Raw genomic sequence first — 21379 nt, 5'->3', positions numbered from 1 at the left:
TGCTGCCTGGTATGTCCCCATCACACCTAATCAAATCAGCAGTCATTCCCTTCAAGTATGTCCACTTCTTTTGGGACCTTCTACCCTTGGAGTTATGCAAATACATATGCGTCGCTCACAGGCAAAAGAGCCGAAATTCACCTCACTCTGCAAAATTATGTCTAGAAGCCGGACCAGCAGCCCGACCCTCACGGCAGAGAAAAGGTGGAGATTTTAACTGAAAACTAAATACAAGTCGGTTTTATGAACCCCTTCTCGGATTTCAATTGTGTCCAAAGCTGGGAAGAAGGCAGCACGGAAGATTCAGACAATCAAATGACACCTCTGGTGTTCCTGAAGAGTCTTTAACTATCGTAGAGAAAATGGAATTAACAAGTATGTCAGCAACCCAGGCAGACTGGCAGTTTAATGGGATGACAGTACTGAACGCCTAGTGATGGGTCAGATTCTATTATTATTATTTTTGTCAGGCAGAAAATTATTGGTAGTATCCTTAAGTTCTCAGCCCTTTCCTATTATTAAAATGTCCTGACAAAGCTACAAATATTAAAGTTTGATTTATGTCTACTTTTGTTTAGAAGGAAACATCCTAGAGAGACACTATCTATTTAGCCAGCCTTACTCTGACTCTAGCTTTGGCATACACAAATTAGACCATATGCTTACAAACGGTGACTGTGTTCTTCACCACCCCCCAGGGCCCAGTTTTAAGAAGAAATATCCTTCAATGTGCATAAGTACGCAAAGTAATGGAGGCCACTTATACTCAGATGTGTAAGTTTATGATGCAGAAAAGTGTATACCTTAACGTTTTAATCACCCAAGTTTCAGAAATTAATGACCATGGCATAGCACTCAATTTACACTCTTCTAAAAACAGATACTGACCCCAACATAATGATTCTTCCACTCTCCATGGCCCTGGGATTTAAAATTTCTCTTTGAGCCAAGTTCTTTCCTTTGGAAAAATTAAGAAGTTAGCAAAAGCTTCCTCTGAGTATTTGAAATACTACAAATTTCATGTTGCTAACAAGCTTGCCTACAGTTTAGATACCTCAATGAAGCCCCACATGGTACCAAGTGCAGCATAGAAGAAGAAGACAAATACTTGCTTGGTTTATGACACTCCCACTGCCAGTAATCGTCCACTGGATAGCTGGCTTCGGAAAGCCTTCCACATGGCAGATTATCGTTTTAGAAAGTCCACTGGGATCAGTTTTCTTTGTCATTTTGATTTGAGGTTTTCCTAAAATATCATCACAATTAAAATAAGATGTTGAACGGAGAGAAACCGGATACCAAATTTTCAAAGAAATTTTTGTATTGGTGTGCCAGCATTTATTACCTTCTACGATAAGTGTCAATGACTCTCTTTTCTTTAGGCCTTCCACCTCCTGCAGAGCAGTTTCACAGACATAGTGTCCAGCATCCTGATAATGAAGACTAGAAAACGATGGGCTAGATCGAAGCCTGATGTTATCCTGATTAAATAAAAAGTGAATTACTTTATATGGTCCAAATGTATTTATTAGATAATCATGGAGCCTAAAATTAGTCTTCTGGGTCTAAGGAAAAGGCAAGTTCCTTTTTCTTAACTTTAGATGCTTTAAAAAATAGATTTCCCTTTTCCTTTGTCCTTTTACACATTCAGAGTTTTATTTCAGACTTTTTAATTTACTGAATTTATAATTTGGAACAAATTCATTCACTTCTCAGTTTATTTTTGAAGTAGGATATTAATCTTACCATATTGGATTGCTTAAGGACTTAATGATATAAGTAATAAAATGTGTTAACATTAAGGAAAGTTCTCAATTAATAACAACTATCCCTTGTAGTAAATGTAGATGAACTAGTAGTGAAAGATTCCGGAGGCCATGTCATGTTATCAATGATAGGCATAAATGCCAGAAAGCCATTTTATCAGGACATGGGGTTCATTACAGAGTGATGACTATCATGACAAAATGATTTTTAAAGAAACCATTAATAACAGCTAACTTTCCTAATTTCTATAAACAAAGGAAAGAGCATTTAACTTAAAAAAATCACTTGATATACAGAAAACAATTCTATTATTACCAAGAATGGAAATTCTCCTAAGCAGACAACTAAACAGAATCCTGGGATCATGTGGTCTTTCCCCACTATGAATTTTTCTCCACTCCTCATCTACTAACTATTGGCCAGGCAATCCTGATCAGCACTACTGGCATTAGGCATTCAATGAACAACAGTGACTGCAGTTGGTGTAGAAACTGGTTTAGCCAAGTAAGTTTAGTTTCTCTAGTCCTGTAGTAAAACAAACTATGAGTGCCCATTGATCTCTGAGTAGTCTAGTTGCCTAGAATTTGTCTAGCCCTTTGACCATCAACGATGACAAATATATCCTATTAAATATGCAGTCTACAGAGTGACATTTTAATTATCTGAGTGAACACAGGAAGAGTGTTGAGGCTAAAAGAGAATACAATACAAAGGTGAGCTTTAAAAGAAAAAAAAAAGTCACAGAGGATCTAGTGTTAAAAGTGGTCAAAAAGCAATACAAAATAATGTGTATTTTCAGCAAGTAGAAATTCTAACTTTTTTTTATAAGGACAATTCTTGTCAAGTCCTATGTGAAATGGTTTGTATGTGTTTGTCAACACACGCACTGGATGTTTAGATATACTAGCCAATGATTTCTGGTCAGATTATAGTTTCAATCTTTCCCTTGGTGATAACCTTGTTTCAAACTACCAATTACCAACCCTACTGTTTCACTCTAAAAAGAACAGTGATTAGGCTCCCAGTAATTGTTTACATTTCAGACAATTACAGGAATACAGTTTCTCAGGAAATACTGACCACGCTCTGCTATGTCCCAGGTGCTCTACTATGGCTCAGGGGTGAAATGGGATCCCTGCCTTCAAGGAGCTACTGATTCAGTGAACTCTCACTCAGACACTTACGATCAGTTTCAGCAGAGAAGTTGAAAGTTGGGTGATCAGAAGCACAGTATTTATTGTACCCAGCGCGGCCTGAGTTGGAATATAACTCTGTCTCTTAAAACCTTCCTGATTTCTCTCTCCTCAGCTTCTTTATGAAATAGCATCAGGATACAATAAGTGTCTGTATATTTCACAGAGCTCTTGTGTCATGTGAGTATAATGTGGGTTAAAACACACTGAAAATTGTGAAGCTCTACAGCATGTAACTGTATACATGTGTGTGTCCATGAGCTTGTGTGTATGTGTAGAATTACTTAGTAGATACACAGAAATCAATGACCCAAGGTAAAGTTCAGACAACCAATTATGGATGCCATACCGTTGTTGAGCACCTCTAAAATTTGATTGTGACATCATTACATTATTATAACGTACAGAAAGAGCATGAATGTGGGCATATAAACATATTCTCTATGGGTATACATATTTAGATGTCATATAAAATGCAAAAGAAGCCCAAAAGGAGTCAGTACAAGCAGTGTAATATCACCAAGAAATCGTGCTTACTTTCATCCACACCACAGTTGCGTTCCTACTGGCAGATGTTGTGCATGACACGGGCAAGGCATCGCCAATCTGCTTGGTCACCTCCCCACTTGGGTTTAAGGACAAATCCAAATCTGTGAAGCAGAAAGTCTGCTTGAAATGCAAACTCCAGGAAAGGAAGATAGTCAAAATATTTTGGAGAAGATGAAAGGAAAAAAAATCCTTCTAACTGTAGTCAAAATTCAGAACTGATTTATGTGACCAAAATAACTGCACTGTACCATAAGTCCAGTCTTTCAAGCCAGCTCTGAGACCAGTTTGGACATGTGAATGGTCAATCTACTTGATTATGCATTTATCTGCAGTTAACATGACTGATGTTTTGACTGTTTATAAGTATTTCTCTGGGATCTATTACCTTAAGAAAAATATTTCTTAAATCACTTTTGGAAGAAAAGAAAGATGATGACTAGGTAAATATTATAAAAAGAGTTGGCAAGGCATGCCAGGAGAAAATCAAGTACATTTAGACAGCAGGTGATAATCTAAAACACCATGAGGTAGTCTGTTTCTTTAGAGAGAATTGACTATAGTAGTTGGATTTTTTAAAAATGCTATTCCATTTCTCATGCAGTTGAAATTGTAAATAAGATCAATTGCTAGGTACACGGTCAGCAGGTACCATTTAAACACCTCAGTAGGCATAAAATCTCTCAGATGGAAAGTAATTTCTATAAAATCTTACTATCACAGTATGATCTGTATGAAGAAGTTTTAATTCAAGAGAATAAACATTTATTGAGCAGCTACTATGTTTCAAGCACTGACAAGAGACACAGAGATGACTAGAAGCTTATTATTTATAATGTTTGAGGTAAAGGTAATATGCACTCAACTATGTGGCTCTAAACAGCAGCAGCTCAATGAGTATTTGTTGAAAAATGAAAGGGAGGACTATAAACAGAGGTACATGCAAAGGCTTATGGGAGTGTAGAGAACAGAGCCAAACTGGGTTTCAAAGCACTGATAAAGGCTTTGTATGGGAGACAGTATCTGATTGTGGCCCCTATTGTTGAGAAGGGATTTGATAAATGGAGATACAGAGAAACTCCTGCCACATAAACAAAGGCAAAGAGCTGAGGGAGTATGGCAGATAGAACAGTGGTAAGTAATCTGGTATGAATTGTTATAGCACATGAAAGATAAACCTATATAATTAATAGAAGCCAGACCCTAAAGGACTGTGCTTGCCTTGCTAAGAATTGGGAATTTATTCTATGGCAGTGAGGATTTCCTATTGTACCCTGTGGTTTTCTTTGGTTTTACACGTTATAACTGAAGTTCATTGATTTTTTGCCAATATCATTTTTAATAATTGTTTTTCCCATTAGGTTGTAAGAACCACTGGGGTGCCTAGGTGGCTCAGTGGGTTAAGTGTCCACCTCTGGATTTTGGCTCAGGTCATGATCTCGTGGTTCACGGCATTGAGCCCTGTGTTGGGCTCCACACTGACAGCACAGAGCCTGCTTGTGATTCTCTTTCTCCCCACCTCTCTCAAAATACATAAACTTTAAAGAAATAAAAAATAAAAATAAATAAAGATTGTAAAAACCATGAAGGTAAGAACCACTCCTTGAGTTGTCACTGTGTATACACAGTGTCTGCTATGTGGTAGGCTCTGAAACACAACTATTGAATGAAAGAAAGAAGCATCCTTTCACGGTTTCTCATTAAGATTAAAATATGCATTGTCACAGAGAAAAGTGGAGTTTCCTCAGAAAATACAGGTTAATAACACTTAGATGAAATTCCTATTTAGGGAGAGTTAGAAGCTTTTCCTTGTCAGACAGTTAACTTGCCCGTGAGGAGATAAGAGAAGTGATTTTAAAGGATGGTGGACTTGGGACGTTCTGATGAAGAATCTATCTGTGCGTGAATTGGCAGAGGAATAGTAGATGTTCATCAGCAGCTGTGGGCCTGTGGGTGGGAAGCCCTGATGAGAGGCCTGGTCTGCAAACGCGTGCACGTGTGGCTTGCTGCCTCTCTATCCACACTCCCTTTAGTCATCTCTGGAAAGGAGACAAGTCTTGTTTTCAGACAACAAACAACAATCAAGGATAAATGGACAAAAAAAAATAGAATTTTTATGTTTTCATTTCATGTAAGTCAGAGTAAAATCTTGATTTATGTGTAATCAAAGAGAAATATAGGCCTTACAGTACAATGTGATAGTCTACACTGTTGGTGGGAATGTACACTGGTGCAGCCGCTCTGGAAAACAGTGTGGAGGTTCCTCAAAAAACTATCCATAGAACTCCCTTACGACCCAGCAATAGCATTGCTGGGGGTTTACCCAAGAGAGACAGAAATGCTGATGCATAGGAGCACATGTACCCCAATGTTCATAGCAGCAATGTCAACAATAGCCAAAACATGGAAGGAGCCTAAATGTCCATCACCTGATGAGTGGATCAAGATGTGGTATATATACACAATGGAGTACTACATGGCAATTAGAAAGAATGACATATGGCCATTTGTAGGAAAGTGGATGGACCTCGAGGGTGTCATGCTAAGCAAAAATAAGTCAGGTGGAGAAGGATAGATACCACATGTTTGCACTCATAGATCTAACAGGAGAAACCTAAGGGAGGACCATGGGGAGGGGGAGGGGGAAAGAGAGTTGGGGAGAGAGAGGGATGCTAAAACATGAGAGACTATTGAATACTGAAAACGAATTGAGGGTTGAAGGGGGAGGGGGAGAAGGAAGGGGGGGTAGAGGTGGTGGTGATGGAGGAGGGCACTTGTGGAGAAGAGCACTGGGTGTTATATAGAAACCAATTTGACAATAAACTATTTAAAAAATGAAGAAAAAAAATACCTTTCAAAACAAAAAGCATTTCAATCCAGTTAAATGCAGTAAAATCCTATTAAAATGTTACACATTTTTATTTATTTTTTTCTTTATCACAGTTGATCATTGGCTGCACCCAAGTCTTTTGCCTTATCACTCTGTTATATATCCATCCATGCTGTATTACACATAAGGGCTCTTTCCTTTTAGGGCCTCTTAAATATAACCTTACTGTACCATCTCTAAGCACTGAATTACTGGTTATTGGCCCACAGATCTCATGGACAATGATATCGGAGTTATTTAATAGGCAGTTCTATCGGCTGGTTATATTCTCTCACTTCATTTTGGGGTGGGTGGGTGGTGGCATCATGGAACAAGTTGGATAAATGGTCCCAGGACTGACTGGTCCTCAGAGAAAAAGTAGCATTGTTGTTATCCTGAGAGGTCACTGCTTTCCTTCTAACCAGCTTCTGATGGTGGAGACACTCAGATCTACACAACATGAATATGGAACAAACAGGGAAATGGCCTGGCTGTGAACACTTCTTAACAGTTTGCTGTTTTTGTAGGGTTCCCCGGGGTGTGCTCCCAACATCAGACACTCAAAGCAACATCTGGTTACCCCACTCCCCAGTGTATATTCTTGTGTATCTCCCTCAAAGTCTAGCTTCCATTCTACATGTTTTCCAAGCATTATAGGAAGAATGAAAGACTTAGAATCATTTCCTTGGAAAAATTGCTAAAGTCTCTTGGTTTTGAAACAAGAAAACCCCTCATACTCAATGGGATTATAGCAGATTGTGTCTAGAGAAACTTTCCTATAATGGATCATGTCTCGAGATGCTACTGGGTACAAAGGACTTACTAGAAAGTTTGGCCTATACCTCCAAGCAAGACGGACATTTGTCTAAAGTACTCTGTAGTGCCACCAGGGAGCTCAAATTAGTTCCCCATTTCCATAATGCTTCAGTTACATCAAGAATATGACTGTCAGAAATTTCAAAACAAAGGACTTAAAGTGCTTTTTTGTGTGTATATTTTTTCCTATCACGCTAGAGTAAATATAACTATTGAAGTATTTGGAGATCAAAAGCAGGTTAAAAGTTAATCAAGAGGTATATTTAGGGTGACTTTGAAGAGGTTCTATTTCCAGAAATTTTCTATCCTCTATACAGAGGCCAATAAATGGCTTTTAGTGGTATCCACCTCTGCTGCTTCCAAAAGTTGAGTTTATAGTAACTTTATGTTGCTTGGGTTTGGGTGCTAATGTTATTCTGCAATAAAAATTTAAAAGATACTTACACTTTTTTTCTGGGCCAACTGCAAACCCTGTGAACTTCAAGAACATCTAAGTACTTTCTTAAAATGTAAACTGAGTAATTTCTTTCAGATCCACATGAATATTTTGTTAACACCACAAGTAGAAGATTTAGAAAGAAGATGGAAGTTTAGCTCTGCCAAAAGTTGCACTTGTTAGATCCACGCCAGATTTCAATAATGCAGTGGAAATCTGGACCAAAGCTGAGTTTGCTTTGATGTACTTTAGTAAGCCTATTGAAAGCACATCATTTGAGAAAAATACAGTTGCAATTTATTTGAAAAGACAGCTAGTTAGACTATTAGAGGCCTTTAAAGTGAAGTTGGTAATGAAGACCAAGGTGACTTACAGTGAACTGTGATGGCTGTTGAAGCAATCATGCTTTTTTTGTCTATCAGGGAGCATTTGTAGTCTCCTGTTGCATTGCGCCTCACATCTGTCAGCGTGTAAGTATTTGAGCTTCTTATTCCTTCAGGCTGTCCCTTTTGATAGAGGTAAAATGTCAGATGATTATGCTTGGTAGCTACAATGAGATGAGTTGTATTTCTTGATGAAAATGGCATTATTTTCTTATATAAGAAAAAAAGGGAATGTGTTTCTATGATTGGACAAATGAGTGTAGAGTTTGTCTCTACTCCGGAAAAATAACTGCAAATTTGATTCTAAGAAAATTGAGGAGCTAATATACGTGGTATTGATGACACCGCTCATTGATAACACGGCTCAAATTTGAGGGTTAAGGCACATGGTTTTTATTATTGTAAAGTTTAATTTTATATCTCTGCCTTGCCTAATTCAACAAAAATATTTGAGGCAGCTTAAAAGAAAACATACCACATATCCAAATAAAAAGGAGAGGAAAAAAAAAGAAAGGAGGGAACAAAGGAAGGGAAGGGGAAGGGACAAAGGGAATAGGGAGAAAAAGAGAAAGAAAGATAGAGGAAAATATTTTTAAAAAGTGAAGAAAAAGAAAAGAATTAATAAATTCAGAACAGAAAGAATACAGATGAACTAAGAGTATATAGTAACAAAAAAATTGCCCCTATAATCATCATATAATTGTTGCTAAAACTAAGACACAAATTTGTCAAATCTGTCAAATTTGGCTATTAGGATAGCCAAAGTAGCAACATAATTAGTTTCAGAAGTTCATTTGCATATGAGACAAAAGCAATATGTCAAATTATTAGGAGAAACAAAGTTTTCTGCCATTATTTAAGTCTAAAAGAAATCAGTTATGTTAGTCTTCTGAGTAATGTAGTAGATGATATTCTTAAACATTACTGAGAAATGTAGCAGGTGACATTTGTACACATATCCCTTCAATAAATGCAATATAAAATTGTATATGGCTTTTCTCAATGGAAGGCTATGTCATATACAAACCTGGGAAGAGCCCTGGAAGAACTTACTTGTGTCCTCAGACAGCTCTCTCCGTCTGGCTCCATACCACTAGATATCTAGAATACATCCTAGAGGAAATGTCCCAAATTATCCTCCGTATCATTCTTTTCAGCTACGATACTGATAAAAGCTGAGGGGCTGGCCCTTCAAGACCATATATGATGGCAAGATACAGTGCGTAGCTTTATTTTATCAAGCTAAATATAACACACAACAGAATGGTCCTACTTAGGAGGTTCAGAGATGTGTTCAAGAAGGCACTGTGGGTAGACTAGATCAGGCCATTTGCTGTCACCATTGTTCATTTTAGAGTTACCTGTTTTTGAAGAGATTTTTATAGATTATCTGGATAATGAAGACTTGAGTTTTTGTAATTATGGTTTTCTATGACCAGCTTTTTATCTCTTTTTCCTTGAAATCTCTTAACACTGAAGGAAAAGGCAGGACCACTGGCAGATGTCAAAAACAACCACAAAACAACACCCCTCGCAACTTTCAAAGGACATTCTACAGGGGTCCCTTGTCTCCATGAATAACATCTTCCTCTCTTAAGCTGCCCAATACATACAATTTTTAATGTCAGCCAGCTGCCACACAACAGGACAGAATGATAGTAGTCTAGCCCACGTAATAATCCGTAAGCACTTACTGGTAAGTAAAACAAAAATTCCTCAGGAGGAGGGTTACCATTTCCCAAGCACTTAAGAGTGATGTTATCCCCTTCTTTGATGGCATTTTTTGATGGCAGCACTTGTATTGTCACTTGCTCAGTAGGATCTGCGAGAGTCACATACCCAAGTTAACCATTTTCATCAAGTACCAAATTACTCTATACATACAATATAAATGACTAAATTATACACAATTTTTTCAAGAAGCTAGTAAAGGTAATTACTTAAATGTATCTTTTTATAGAAGGATTGAAGTTAATAGCTACTTGCTAAAACAAGTACTAATCTTGGTTAGAGCAAACTACAAAGAGACTTTGTTACATAAAAACCAATTTCTTCTCAGCAAAATGTCTTTAACTGAGGTAGAAATGACCATAATTATTTTATGTGTAAAAGACCAGTAGGAACAATCTCACTGCAAGATTTCATTATAAGGATATTTAACTATATTATGAACCTCATGGTTTGGAAAGAACGGATCAGCTAGCATAGTAGCAAAAACTGTTAGGCACCCCTACACTCATCTTACATAATAATACCTTATACTGAATAAAAAGAGACATGAGCTAAACAACACCAGCAAAATTTTTGGCATGCAGGAGAATAGATCAGTTTTCAAAAAGATGAATCCTGTGAACTGAAGGAGATCTTTAACACGGTCAACAGGACTGTAAGTGTATTGTAATTCTGGTCTGTCCATTGGGGTAAAGGTGTACCTTTCATTCCATTTTAGTCACTTTTATGGAGAAAAACAGGTATTTTTTAGTAGAAGCTACTGCTAATAGTAGAATACTACAGAAATTAAAGGCTTAGATACAAAGGACTATATGTATCAAACAGGAAATAAGAAGAGGGGATGTTGGCAGTTATAAATGATCCACTTTATATATATTAGAATACATTATTATATGTTATATTATTACTATATAGCTGGAGAATAAGAATAATAGAATAAGAGTAGAATAAAATTCTATGAAGACTTATTTTGTTAATAGCTAATAAAACAAATAAGTGGTAGATTCAGAGGTGGTTCTTTTATTCTATCTCTTGCTATTGTTTATTTATCTTCCCAAAATCAAAATGCAGAAAAAACTTGGAAGGGTTGATAGATTACTTTGTTATCTTTTCTTCATGCTTGGGCCTCTCTGAATAGTTGTCAGGATGTTCTGAAGCTAAACAGTGATTGGTTTAGTATACTTTTTGTTAGTTTTTCTGAATTTCCCTGAGGAAGTTCCTTGATCAGCAGTTCCCGGTAGAGTTGGGAAGTAAATAAAGTTTTTTACTACCCCCGCCCTTGACCTTCCATTTCTAGGTCTTCTTTACTCCTTTATGTGGCCCTTCACTGACAGTTTTGGCCTGTCACATGCCACTGTGAGACTACTTAATCAAGCCTGACATTAGAACAGATAGAGATCAAATCTGTCTGACTTTCTGCTTTATTTCAAAACTTCCCCTTCTCTGTGTCCCCTTTCAATAGGTTCTGCTCTATATTAGAGAACTGAAGAACTACAATGAGATCAGAGAGATGTGAGTTTTAACAGTAACTTTATGGATTTCAACGACATGCCTCAAACAAAATTAACCATCACTTGCTCTCCCGTTGACCTGTTTTACTCTGTCAATTAGTAAATCATTCTGCCAGGTATTCTGCCTTTCTCTTATACTCTGTCACCAAGTCTTTTTTTTTTGTCTGTGTTTAAAAAGGAGAATTGTTTTATTTCTTTTAGTTTATTTTTTTGTGGTAACTTTATTTTTTATTTTTTTTAGAATATAACACTATTTTTTTAACATATACAATTATTTTCCATCATTTACAATACAGTAATTACAATGGCACTCCAAATGGATAAGCAAAGTAAAAAATCAGAACCCCAACTTCTATTTCATGTAATTAGACTTATACAGAAATTAGAAGGTTAAGTAATAGCTAGTTAATCACCTAATTTCACAGCTACCAAGTCTTAATGATTAGTAATATTTTTTGCATCTGATTCTCATTCCTTACTAACACTTCTCCAGTCCTAGCTCTCTGATAGGCTACCTGAAATACTGCCCTCAAGCTTTAATCAGTCCCTCATTCTAATTCTTCATATATATATTTCCTCTAAATCAGTTTTCTGAAGTATTGTTTTGAATATTACAATGATATGCAAAATCCATCATGCATTCTCAATACGTGAACTTTAACATAAAAATTTCTTAACCTGGTACCCATAATTGCCTTGAACTAGCTCAAGTATATCTTTATATATACCACTACATAATAAGCAAGAGTCTATTCAAATTTTCTTTGTCCCATCTCCCCATTTATGCTCTGTCGATCATGAATTCATTTATTTAGCTAATATTTATTTTGTGGAGGCACTAAGGGCTAACGTTATAAAGTTGAAAACAGCATGATTTTCAACTTATAATGACTATAACATAAAAATTGCATATAATATGGTCACTGGTAGCTTACAGATGCATAAAACTGGGAAGTGTCTGGTAGGAATTGATACCGCAGATGGGCTTTAAAGAATAAGTGGGTGTTTGCTAGAAAATAAAAGTAAGGTGGTGATTGCAAATGGATAGGCATGTAAATAGTATTCTATGGGAGGGATCTGGAAAACAGAACAAGACTGAAGAAAATACAGAGAACCGATAAAGACTGAGACCATGGCTACAAGGGATTTGAAGCATATCAAAATTGGGAGTGTAAAAAGAAGAAGGAAAGAAAAATCTTGGCTTACAAAAGTAGACTTAGGGAATCCTGAGACTCCATCAAACATAATAACATTCATACCATAGGACTTCCAAATGAAGAGAGAGAAATAGAGGTAGAATTAGAGCAGAAATAGATCAACACTAAGACATATTATAGTTAAATTGGAAAAATGTGGAGATAAAAACATCCTAAAAGCAGCAAGAAAAAAGAAGTCCATAATTTATAAGGGAAGATCAATAAGGTTAGTAGCAGATCTCTCCACAGAAATTTGGCAGGTCCTAAGGGAGTGTCATAATATCTTCAACATGCTGAATGGAAAAAAAAAAAAAAAAAAACCCTGCAGCCAAGAATACTCTATCTAGTAAAACTATCATTCAGAATAGAAGGAGAGATAAAGAGTTTCCCAGACAAAAATTAAAGGAGTGTGTGACCACTAAACCAGCCTGTAAGAAATATTTAAGGGGACTCTTTGAGTAAGAAAGAAAGAACAACAATGACAAAGACTACAAAGGGACAGAAAAACTCTCCAGAACAATGACAAAGCAAGCAACAAAATGGAATTATAATTCACATATATCAATAATTACTCTGAATATAAATGAACTAAATGCCCTACACTAAGGATATAGGGTATCACAATTGATTGAAAAATAAAAACAAGACCCATCTATATGCAGCCTACAAGAGACTCATTTTAGACCTAAAGACCCCTGCAGATTGAGAAGCATTTGGCACACAAATGGATGCCAAAAGAAAGCTAGAGTAGAAATTCTTACACCAAAAAAACCTAGATTTTAATATAATAAGGGATAACGAGGGGTACTATATCATAATAAACGGGTCTATCCAACAAGAAGATCTAACAAATATTTATGCCCCCAACTTGGAAAACCCAAATATATAAAACAATTAATAATAAACATAAAGTAACATATTGATAATAATATAATAATAATAGAGGACTTTAGCACTCTACTTATTATCAGTGGACAGATCATCAAAGCAGAAAATCAACAAGGAAACAAGGGCTTTGAATGATACACTGGACTATATATTAAGCAGATTTCATCCTAAAGCAGAATGCACAGTCTTTTAAGTGCACCTGGGACATTCTCCATGATAGATCACAAACTAGGTCATAAATCAGGCCTTGACAAAGTCTCACACAACGGAGATCATACCATCCACATTTTCTGACCACAGTGCTATGAAACTTGAAGTTGAGCATAAGAAAAGAACTGGAAAGATCACAAAAACATGGAGGTTAAAAAACATCCTACTCAAGAACGAATGGTTCAACCAGGACATCAAAAAAAAAAAAGGAAATATAGGAAAACAAATGAAAATGAAAACACAAAGGTCCAAAACCTTTGAGATGCAGCAAAGCAGTCATAGAAGAGAAGTATATAACAATACAGTCCTATATCAAGAAGCATGAAAAATCTCAAAATACATAACTGAACCTTACACTGAAAGGAGCTAGAATAAGAACAAATGAAGCCTAAAGCCAGTAGAAGGAGGGAAATCATAAAAATCAGAAGAAATAAATGATACAGAAACAAACAAAGAACTAGAACAGATCAATGAAACCAGGAGCTGGTTCTTTGAAAAAATTAATAAAATTGATAAACCCATAGCCAGACTTATCAAAAAGAAAAGAGAAAGGACCCAAATAAATAAAATCATAAATGAAAGAGGAGCAATAGCAACCCATACCACAGGACAACAAACACTTGCAAGAGAATATTATGAAAAATTATATGCCAACAAATTGGAAAATCTGGTAGAAATGGATAAATTTCTAGAAACATGTAAACTACCAAAACTAAAACAGAAAGAAACAGAAAATGTGAACAGATCAAAAACCAGCACAAAAATTGAATCAATAATAAAAAATCTCCCAATAAACATAAATCCAGGGTCAGATGCCTTCACAAGGGAATTCTACCAAACATTTAAAGAAGAGTTATACCTATTTTTCTCAAGCTATTCTAAAAAATAGAAAGGGATGAAAAACCTCCAAACTCCTTGTATGGGGTCAGCATTAACCTGATTCCAAAACCAAACAAAGACTCCACCAAAAAAGTGAATTATAGGCCAATATCCTTGATGAACATGGACACAAAAATTCTCAACAAAATACTAGCAAACTGAATCCAACAGTACATTAAAAGAATCAATCGCCATGATCAAGTGGGATTTATTCTTTGGTTGCAAGAGTGGTTCAACATTTGCAAATCAAACAATGTTAATATACCACATTAATAAAAGAAAGGGTAATAACCATATGATACTGTCAATAAATGCAGAAAAGGCATTTTACAAAGTACAACATCAATTCTTGATAAAAACCCTAAAAAAATTAGGAATAGAGAGACTATACCTCAACATAATAAAGGCCACATACCAAAAAAAAAAAAAAAAACCATAGCTAATATCATCCTTAATAGGGAAAACTAAGTGCTTTTCCTCTACTGTCAGGAATAAGACAGAGGTGTCCACTCTCACCACTGTTATTTAACATAGTACTGGAAGTCCCAGCCCCAGTAATCAGACAAAAAGAAATAAAACGTATCCAATCAGCAAATAAGTCAAACTTTCACTATTTGCAGACAATAGTGATCTGTGTGTAGCAAACCTGAAAGATTCCGCCAAAAATTGCTAGAACTCATACATGAATTTAATAAAGTCACAGGATACAAAATCAATGTACAGAAACCAATAATGAAGCAGCAGAATGAAAAATCAAGAAATCAATTCCATTTACAGTTGCACCAAAAACATAAGATATCTAGGAATAAATGTAACCAAAGAAGTAAAAGCTTTCAGAGGACATATCTGAAAACTATAGAGCACTCATGAAAGAAATTGAAGATGACACAAAGAAATGCAGATACATTCTCTGCTCATGGAATGGAAGAACAAATATTGTTAATGTTGATACTACCCAAACCAATCTTCATATTTAAGGTACTCCCTATCAAAATACCACCAGCATTTTTCACAAAGCTAGAACAAACAATCCTAAAACATGTAGGGAACCACAAAAGACCCCAAATAGCCAGAACAATCTTGAAAAAAAGCAAAGCTGGAGGCATCACAATTCTGAACCTTAAGCTATATTATAAAGCTATAGTCACCAAGACATATGATACTGGCACAAAAATAGACACATAGATCAATGGAACAAAACAGAAAACTCAGAAATGGACCTACAACTATAACGTCAATTAAACTTCATCAAAGCAGGAGAGTATCCAATGAAAAAAAGACGGCCTCTTCAACAAATGATGCTGAGAAAACTGGACAGCAACATGCAAAAGAATGAAACTGGATCACCTCCTACACCACACACAAAAATAAATTTAAAATAGATGAATGACTTAACTGTGCAACAGGAAACCATCAAAATCTTAGAGGACAACAGAGGCAGTAACCTCTTTCACATTAGCCACACTAATTTCTTCAGAGATAAAACTAGGTATGTTTCCTGAGGCAAGGGAAACAAAAGAAACCTGAATTATTGGGACTTCATCAAGATATAAAGCTTCTGCACAGAAAACGAATCAATGAAACTAAAAGGCAACCTTCAGAATGGGAGAACATATTTGCAAATGACATAACACCCAAGAAACAAATAATCCAGTTAAGAAATGGGCAGAAGACATGAATGGACATTCTTTGAAAAAAGACATACAAATGGCTAACAGACACATGAAAAGATGCTCAATATCACCCATCATCAGGGAAATTCAAATCAAAACTACAGTGAGATATCACCTCAAACCTGTCAGAATGGCTAAAATTAACAACACAGGAAACAACAGGTGTTGGCAAGGATGTGGAGAAAGGGGAACTCTCTTGCACTGTTGGTGAGAATGCAAACTGGTGCAGTCATTCTGGAAAACAGTATGGAGGTTCCTCCAAAAGTTAAAAATAGAACTACACTATGACCCACGAACTGCACTAGTAGGTATTTACCCAAAGGATACAAAAATACTGGTTCAAAGGGTATGCCCCCTGATGCTCAAAGCAGCATCATCAATAGTAAAATTGTGGAAAGACCCCAAGTGTCCATCAACTGATGAATGGATAAAGAAGAAGTGGTATGTGTTTGTGTGTGCCACACACACACACACACACACACACACGAATATTAATCAGCCATAAAAAGAATTGACATCTTGCCATTTGCAATGACGTGAATGGAGCGAGAGAGTATTTTGCTAAGTGAAATAAGTTAGAGAAAGATAACTTTATGAAAGAAACATTTCACTCATATATAGAATTTAAGAAACATAACAGATGAACATAGGGAAAAAGAAAGAGAGAGAGGCAAACCATAAACTATAGAGAACAAACAGGGTTGCTGGAGAAGAGGTGGGCAGAGTTGGGTTCAATGGGTGATGGGTTAAATGAGGGCATTTGTGATGCATACCTGGTGTTGTATGTAAGTGATGAATCACTAAATCCTACCCTTGAAACTAATATTACACTGCATGTTAACTAACTGGAACTTAAATTAAATCATGCGAGAGAAGGAATTTGGGGTATAAAGATTCATCTGAGATCTGAGGAGCCATTAAAGAATTGTCATCACAGCACCAACATGGTCACATTTGGTTTTAGAAAGATATTTCTGGCAGCAGCTTAGAGGGCAGTTAGGAGTGAACAAAAGGAATATTACTTGGGAAATCACAGAAATACTGGCAATGACAAATGGTGGCATGTTCTTCGGCAGTGTCAAAGGCAGAGTCAGATAAACATAAAGATTAAAGAGCTAGATTCTATAAAACTTCATTACTGACCAGACAGGGGAAGGAAGACTAAGGTAGGAGTAGAGAAGTGCACCTTTCTCAGGATAAATTGCTCAAATTTCTTTTTTCTGAATGTACTCTCTGTCCTTTCTGTTTAGGTCACCTAGAGCAGTGGGTCTCCAAGTGCGGTCCTCTGATAAGCAGCATTAGCGTCACCAGGGAATTTGTTATATATGCAAAGTGTTGGGCCCTTTTCCACAACTGGATGAGAAACTTTAAAGCAGGATCCAGGGATCTGTGTTCTAAGTCCTTCTGATGATTTGGATGCACACAAAGGCTTGAGAATCACTGTCCTTGGGCATCTGAGCTTTTAGGGCTATTTACTGAGTTGTGTCACTTACCACTTGCAACCTTGCACTGACAATTTCTCATTTCTCTATTGGAGTAGTAAACTCCTTGAATGCCAGGACTATGTCTTAAGCACTTTTATATCTCAACTGTGAAGCCCAGACTGCATACACTTTGCCTTCTTAAAAGCTATGCCAAATGTACCCCCCACATCCAGCCACAGTAAAATCATTTCCTTCTTATTCATCCAAGGACTTTTCTGCCTACCCAACTCCCTGTGACTGATACATACTTTCCTGTTTTTTTCTTAAGCCAATTTCCCAATCCTTATTACTCATCTTGATGTTCTTTCCTATCTTGTACTCTTGTACTTACACCAAGATAGTTTATTTCCAACTGAATATTTTTGAACAGACAGAATTCTGCCTTTACTTGCAGAAATAATAGTTTGATTTTGGATAAGCTGTACATAGTGAAATCTTTTAAATCCTCATTTTTAAGTCAAGTTGAAATTTACATACAATGCTTAAGGCAAAACAATCTCTTCTTGTTAGGGCATGTGGAAATTCAGTTTTACTCCTATACAATATTCTGCATTTTATGGAACCAAAATAGAAATGTAGATGAATTAAAACTCTCCAAAGGCTCAACTGGCATTTCTGTTCTTTCTCCAGAATAGATGTAGAAGTATTAGATTATTCTACCCATATGATAGTATTATAAGAAGTTTTGATTTTAAAAATAATGAAATGCTTTCTTATATTTCTTTAAAAGCAGTATCTCTAGTTCTACGCTTACATAGTAATAATGATCATATATTAATAACAACACTAGTACTTAATAACAAGAATTTGATGAATGATATAGGATGAATTTTTAGATCTGTGATTTCACCTAATCTCCATAACAACACTAGGAGTTGTTTTTTTTCCCCATTTCAAGATACTAAAACTGAGACCAAAATTAGTTAAGCTCCTCTTCTAGGAATACACTGTGTTGGGCCTCCATTGTGAGCATGTTTGCTCTGAATCTTGGCACCTGCCTTTAGGAAGGAGAACAGCATTGCAGAAAAGGATTCTAATCCAATCTCCACAGCTAAATTAGGGCAAGTCTCTGAGCTTCACTTTACTGCTAAGTAAAACAACAGAGTTAGATCAGATGATCAAAAAGTTTCCTTTTTAGTATAATATTCTAGGTTTCAAATCTATTAAAGTTAACCAAATGTCTTGGAATAAAACAACCTATTAAACTTATGCAATTGAACTCATTATTAAAATAAATTTTTTCATTACAATGGAAATCCCATATCTAGAAGACCAATCAGTCACAAGCCTCTATTCATCTGTCATTCATTCAGAAAGTAATCGGATGGCATTTTGAACTCTTACAAAATTCATAGCTGTGTGCTTGGCAGAGGACTACCCAAAAGGATCAGACTAAGTTAGAGACCGTGTCTTTGAGGAATTCAGCATCTAGCAGAATACAGAAGAGATGTTCAGAAATGACAAATGGAAAGTGAAAGGTATCATAAGATAGGTAAGCATTTATTTTATAGGTTTTCCAAGGAGAAAGAGATTATTTCGGTGCAGAATAGAAATGGGTGGCAGGTTGAAAGTAGAATTCAAAGAGCATGTAGAGTGGGACTTGGAAGATTAATAGCACTTAGAATATTCTAAGACATTAAAATTGCATAAAATATAGTTACTTACAATAAATATCAAAGATTTCTTGCTCGGAATGAACTGTTTTCTGGCCAGATGGTCCATAATATGTCACAGAGCAGGTGAATGGCATTTGTATGTCAGCCTTGGTTGCCTTGTATACCAGGGATGAAGTCATGGTATAGAGCTGAGTTACCGGGTCCATTTGCTTTTTAAAAATTATGACCACCACTGAAGAAAATAAGAACACTAATGATAGCATCTTTCATTGGAAAATCACAATCCTTAATTGAATGTCACAGCATCTTTGAGAAGTGGTTTTGTCCTTCTTACTATATTTAACAGGAGGGAAAATTGACATGTACTGAGGTAGAATGTCTTTTCAGAACCATGAAATCACAGACATCGACAGAAATAGAATCCTGGGATCCTATCTCCCACTCACTTTAATTAACTTCTAGAACACGCCATATACAGAAATAATTTTTCTCTGCTCTTGATTCTTCCACACAAGGGCTAAAATGATATTTAAAAAAATCACTTAATGACTTAATGGTTACTTAAAGTAACAAAGCATAGAGTCATAGATCAAAGAGGGCAATGTGCTTAGATGCAGGACAGTCTAAGAAATGCCAAGAGAAGAGCGAGTCAAAATAGGTCATCTGAATTTATTGCCCACTTCATACCCACCTCCTTCAAGGGGTTGTAGCACTTTTCCATTCCTGTACCATGTGATGTTTCCATCTGGATAACTGTCTTTTGAAATACAGTCTCCCAACTGCAAAATAAAGAGAGAATGTTGCTACCCATTTCCATCAGTGGTGGTCAATTTCAAAGTTTTAGATTCCCCAGTTATTTCAAAGGTGTCCTGACCCATTCATTATCTGAGCACTGACTAGGGACTGAATAAATGCTCTCTTGCATTAAAAACAAGGTCTTATACTTAAAATTATGGTCTTGCCCATTTAAAACTATGCAATAGATGCTGCCACTTTTAATAAAATCACATTCATTTAAGAGCATTACCAAATTCATTTTGGCATTATTCATTTTTATCAGTAACTAAATAACATGACTACATTAACTCTGGCTTTTCCTATAGTTTACAGATCTTTAGTCAAATGCAAGAGTCATTAATGGTGGTAAAGCAGGGCTGCCTCTCCAGTCTCATACTATATAAAGTTCAGGTACATATATTTATATACTTACCAAATCTACAATTCCCACCACTTTTTTCAAATGTGTTACAACTTTCATATTTAGCATATATTAAATAATGTTATGCTGCAACAATTTTAAAAATTAAAAAAAAATTTAGGTTTATTTACTTATTTTGAGAAAGAGACAGGGAGAGGGAGATAAAGAATCCCAAGCAGGCTCCACAATGTTAGCACAGAGCCTGATGCCAGGCTTGAACTCACAAACCACAAGATGATGACCTGAGCTGAAATCAAGAGTCGGAGGCTCTACCAACCTGAGCCACCCAGTCACCCCTGGTATGCAGAAAAATGTAATCTGATTAAAAGAGCTGTTTGGGTTTTTTTCTTCACAAAGGAAAATTTAGGTATTTTAGTTAGTGAAAATAACACTATTAGTCCGTTAATGTGCCCAAATATAAACTCCAGTTTTGTCCTGTCTCAATACAGCCTCTCTTCACACTTCTGCTATTGTGTTTGTTCAAATCTGATCTTCTCACATCTTCACCTCAACTTTTCAATAGTTTGATCGTCAATAGGATAAATTCCAAACTCCCTCCTAATATTACATAAGAGTTGTTATAACCCCGCTTCTCTTTACTGCTCCAGATTTATTTTTTTGCACTCCCTTGTCCACTGTTTCACTACACAAAGTTCCAGCAAAGCAAATAACTTGATGTTTTCTAAATATGCCATTCTCTTTTGCCTCACAGTATTTCATGTTGTTGGAAAGCCTTTCTACCCTTGGTGTAGAGAAAATCTACTCATCTTTCCTGACGCCATTTAACATTCAGTTCATTCAAATAAGAAAAGCTTATGCCTGTTTCTTCCCCACTCTTCCCCACTTCTTTCAGAAATGATTACATCATCCACCGTGTTCCCACTCTAACTGGGGCAGACTTTCTGATTGGCACCGGCCACATTGTTATCTCCACAAGAGCGAAGTCTGTCTTCTTTGTCCTGGCATATGAAGACAGGAGAAGA

At 36.2% G+C, this 21379-nt stretch overlaps 1 protein-coding gene across 2 annotated transcripts in view; it reads right to left on the bottom strand.

Annotated features, from left to right (window-relative positions):
* Positions 1–21379, bottom strand: part of ALCAM (activated leukocyte cell adhesion molecule) — a 206495-nt gene that overhangs the window by 28529 nt on the left and 156587 nt on the right. For both annotated transcript variants that reach the window (XM_029939221.1, XM_029939222.1), the window contains exons 5-11: positions 19890–19977; positions 19248–19430; positions 9705–9832; positions 8001–8133; positions 3498–3610; positions 1346–1481; positions 1113–1246 (exon numbers count right to left, since the gene is read on the bottom strand). In XM_029939221.1, the coding sequence (XP_029795081.1) occupies positions 1113–1246; positions 1346–1481; positions 3498–3610; positions 8001–8133; positions 9705–9832; positions 19248–19430; positions 19890–19977 (915 nt within the window). The remainder of the gene's footprint in view (positions 1–1112; positions 1247–1345; positions 1482–3497; positions 3611–8000; positions 8134–9704; positions 9833–19247; positions 19431–19889; positions 19978–21379) is intronic.

The sequence above is a fragment of the Suricata suricatta genome, chromosome 5 (assembly GCF_006229205.1).
Source record: "Suricata suricatta isolate VVHF042 chromosome 5, meerkat_22Aug2017_6uvM2_HiC, whole genome shotgun sequence".
Lineage (NCBI taxonomy): Eukaryota > Metazoa > Chordata > Mammalia > Carnivora > Herpestidae > Suricata > Suricata suricatta.
The sequence above is the reverse complement of the archived record's forward strand: the minus strand, read 5'-3'. Positions and strand labels throughout refer to the sequence as shown.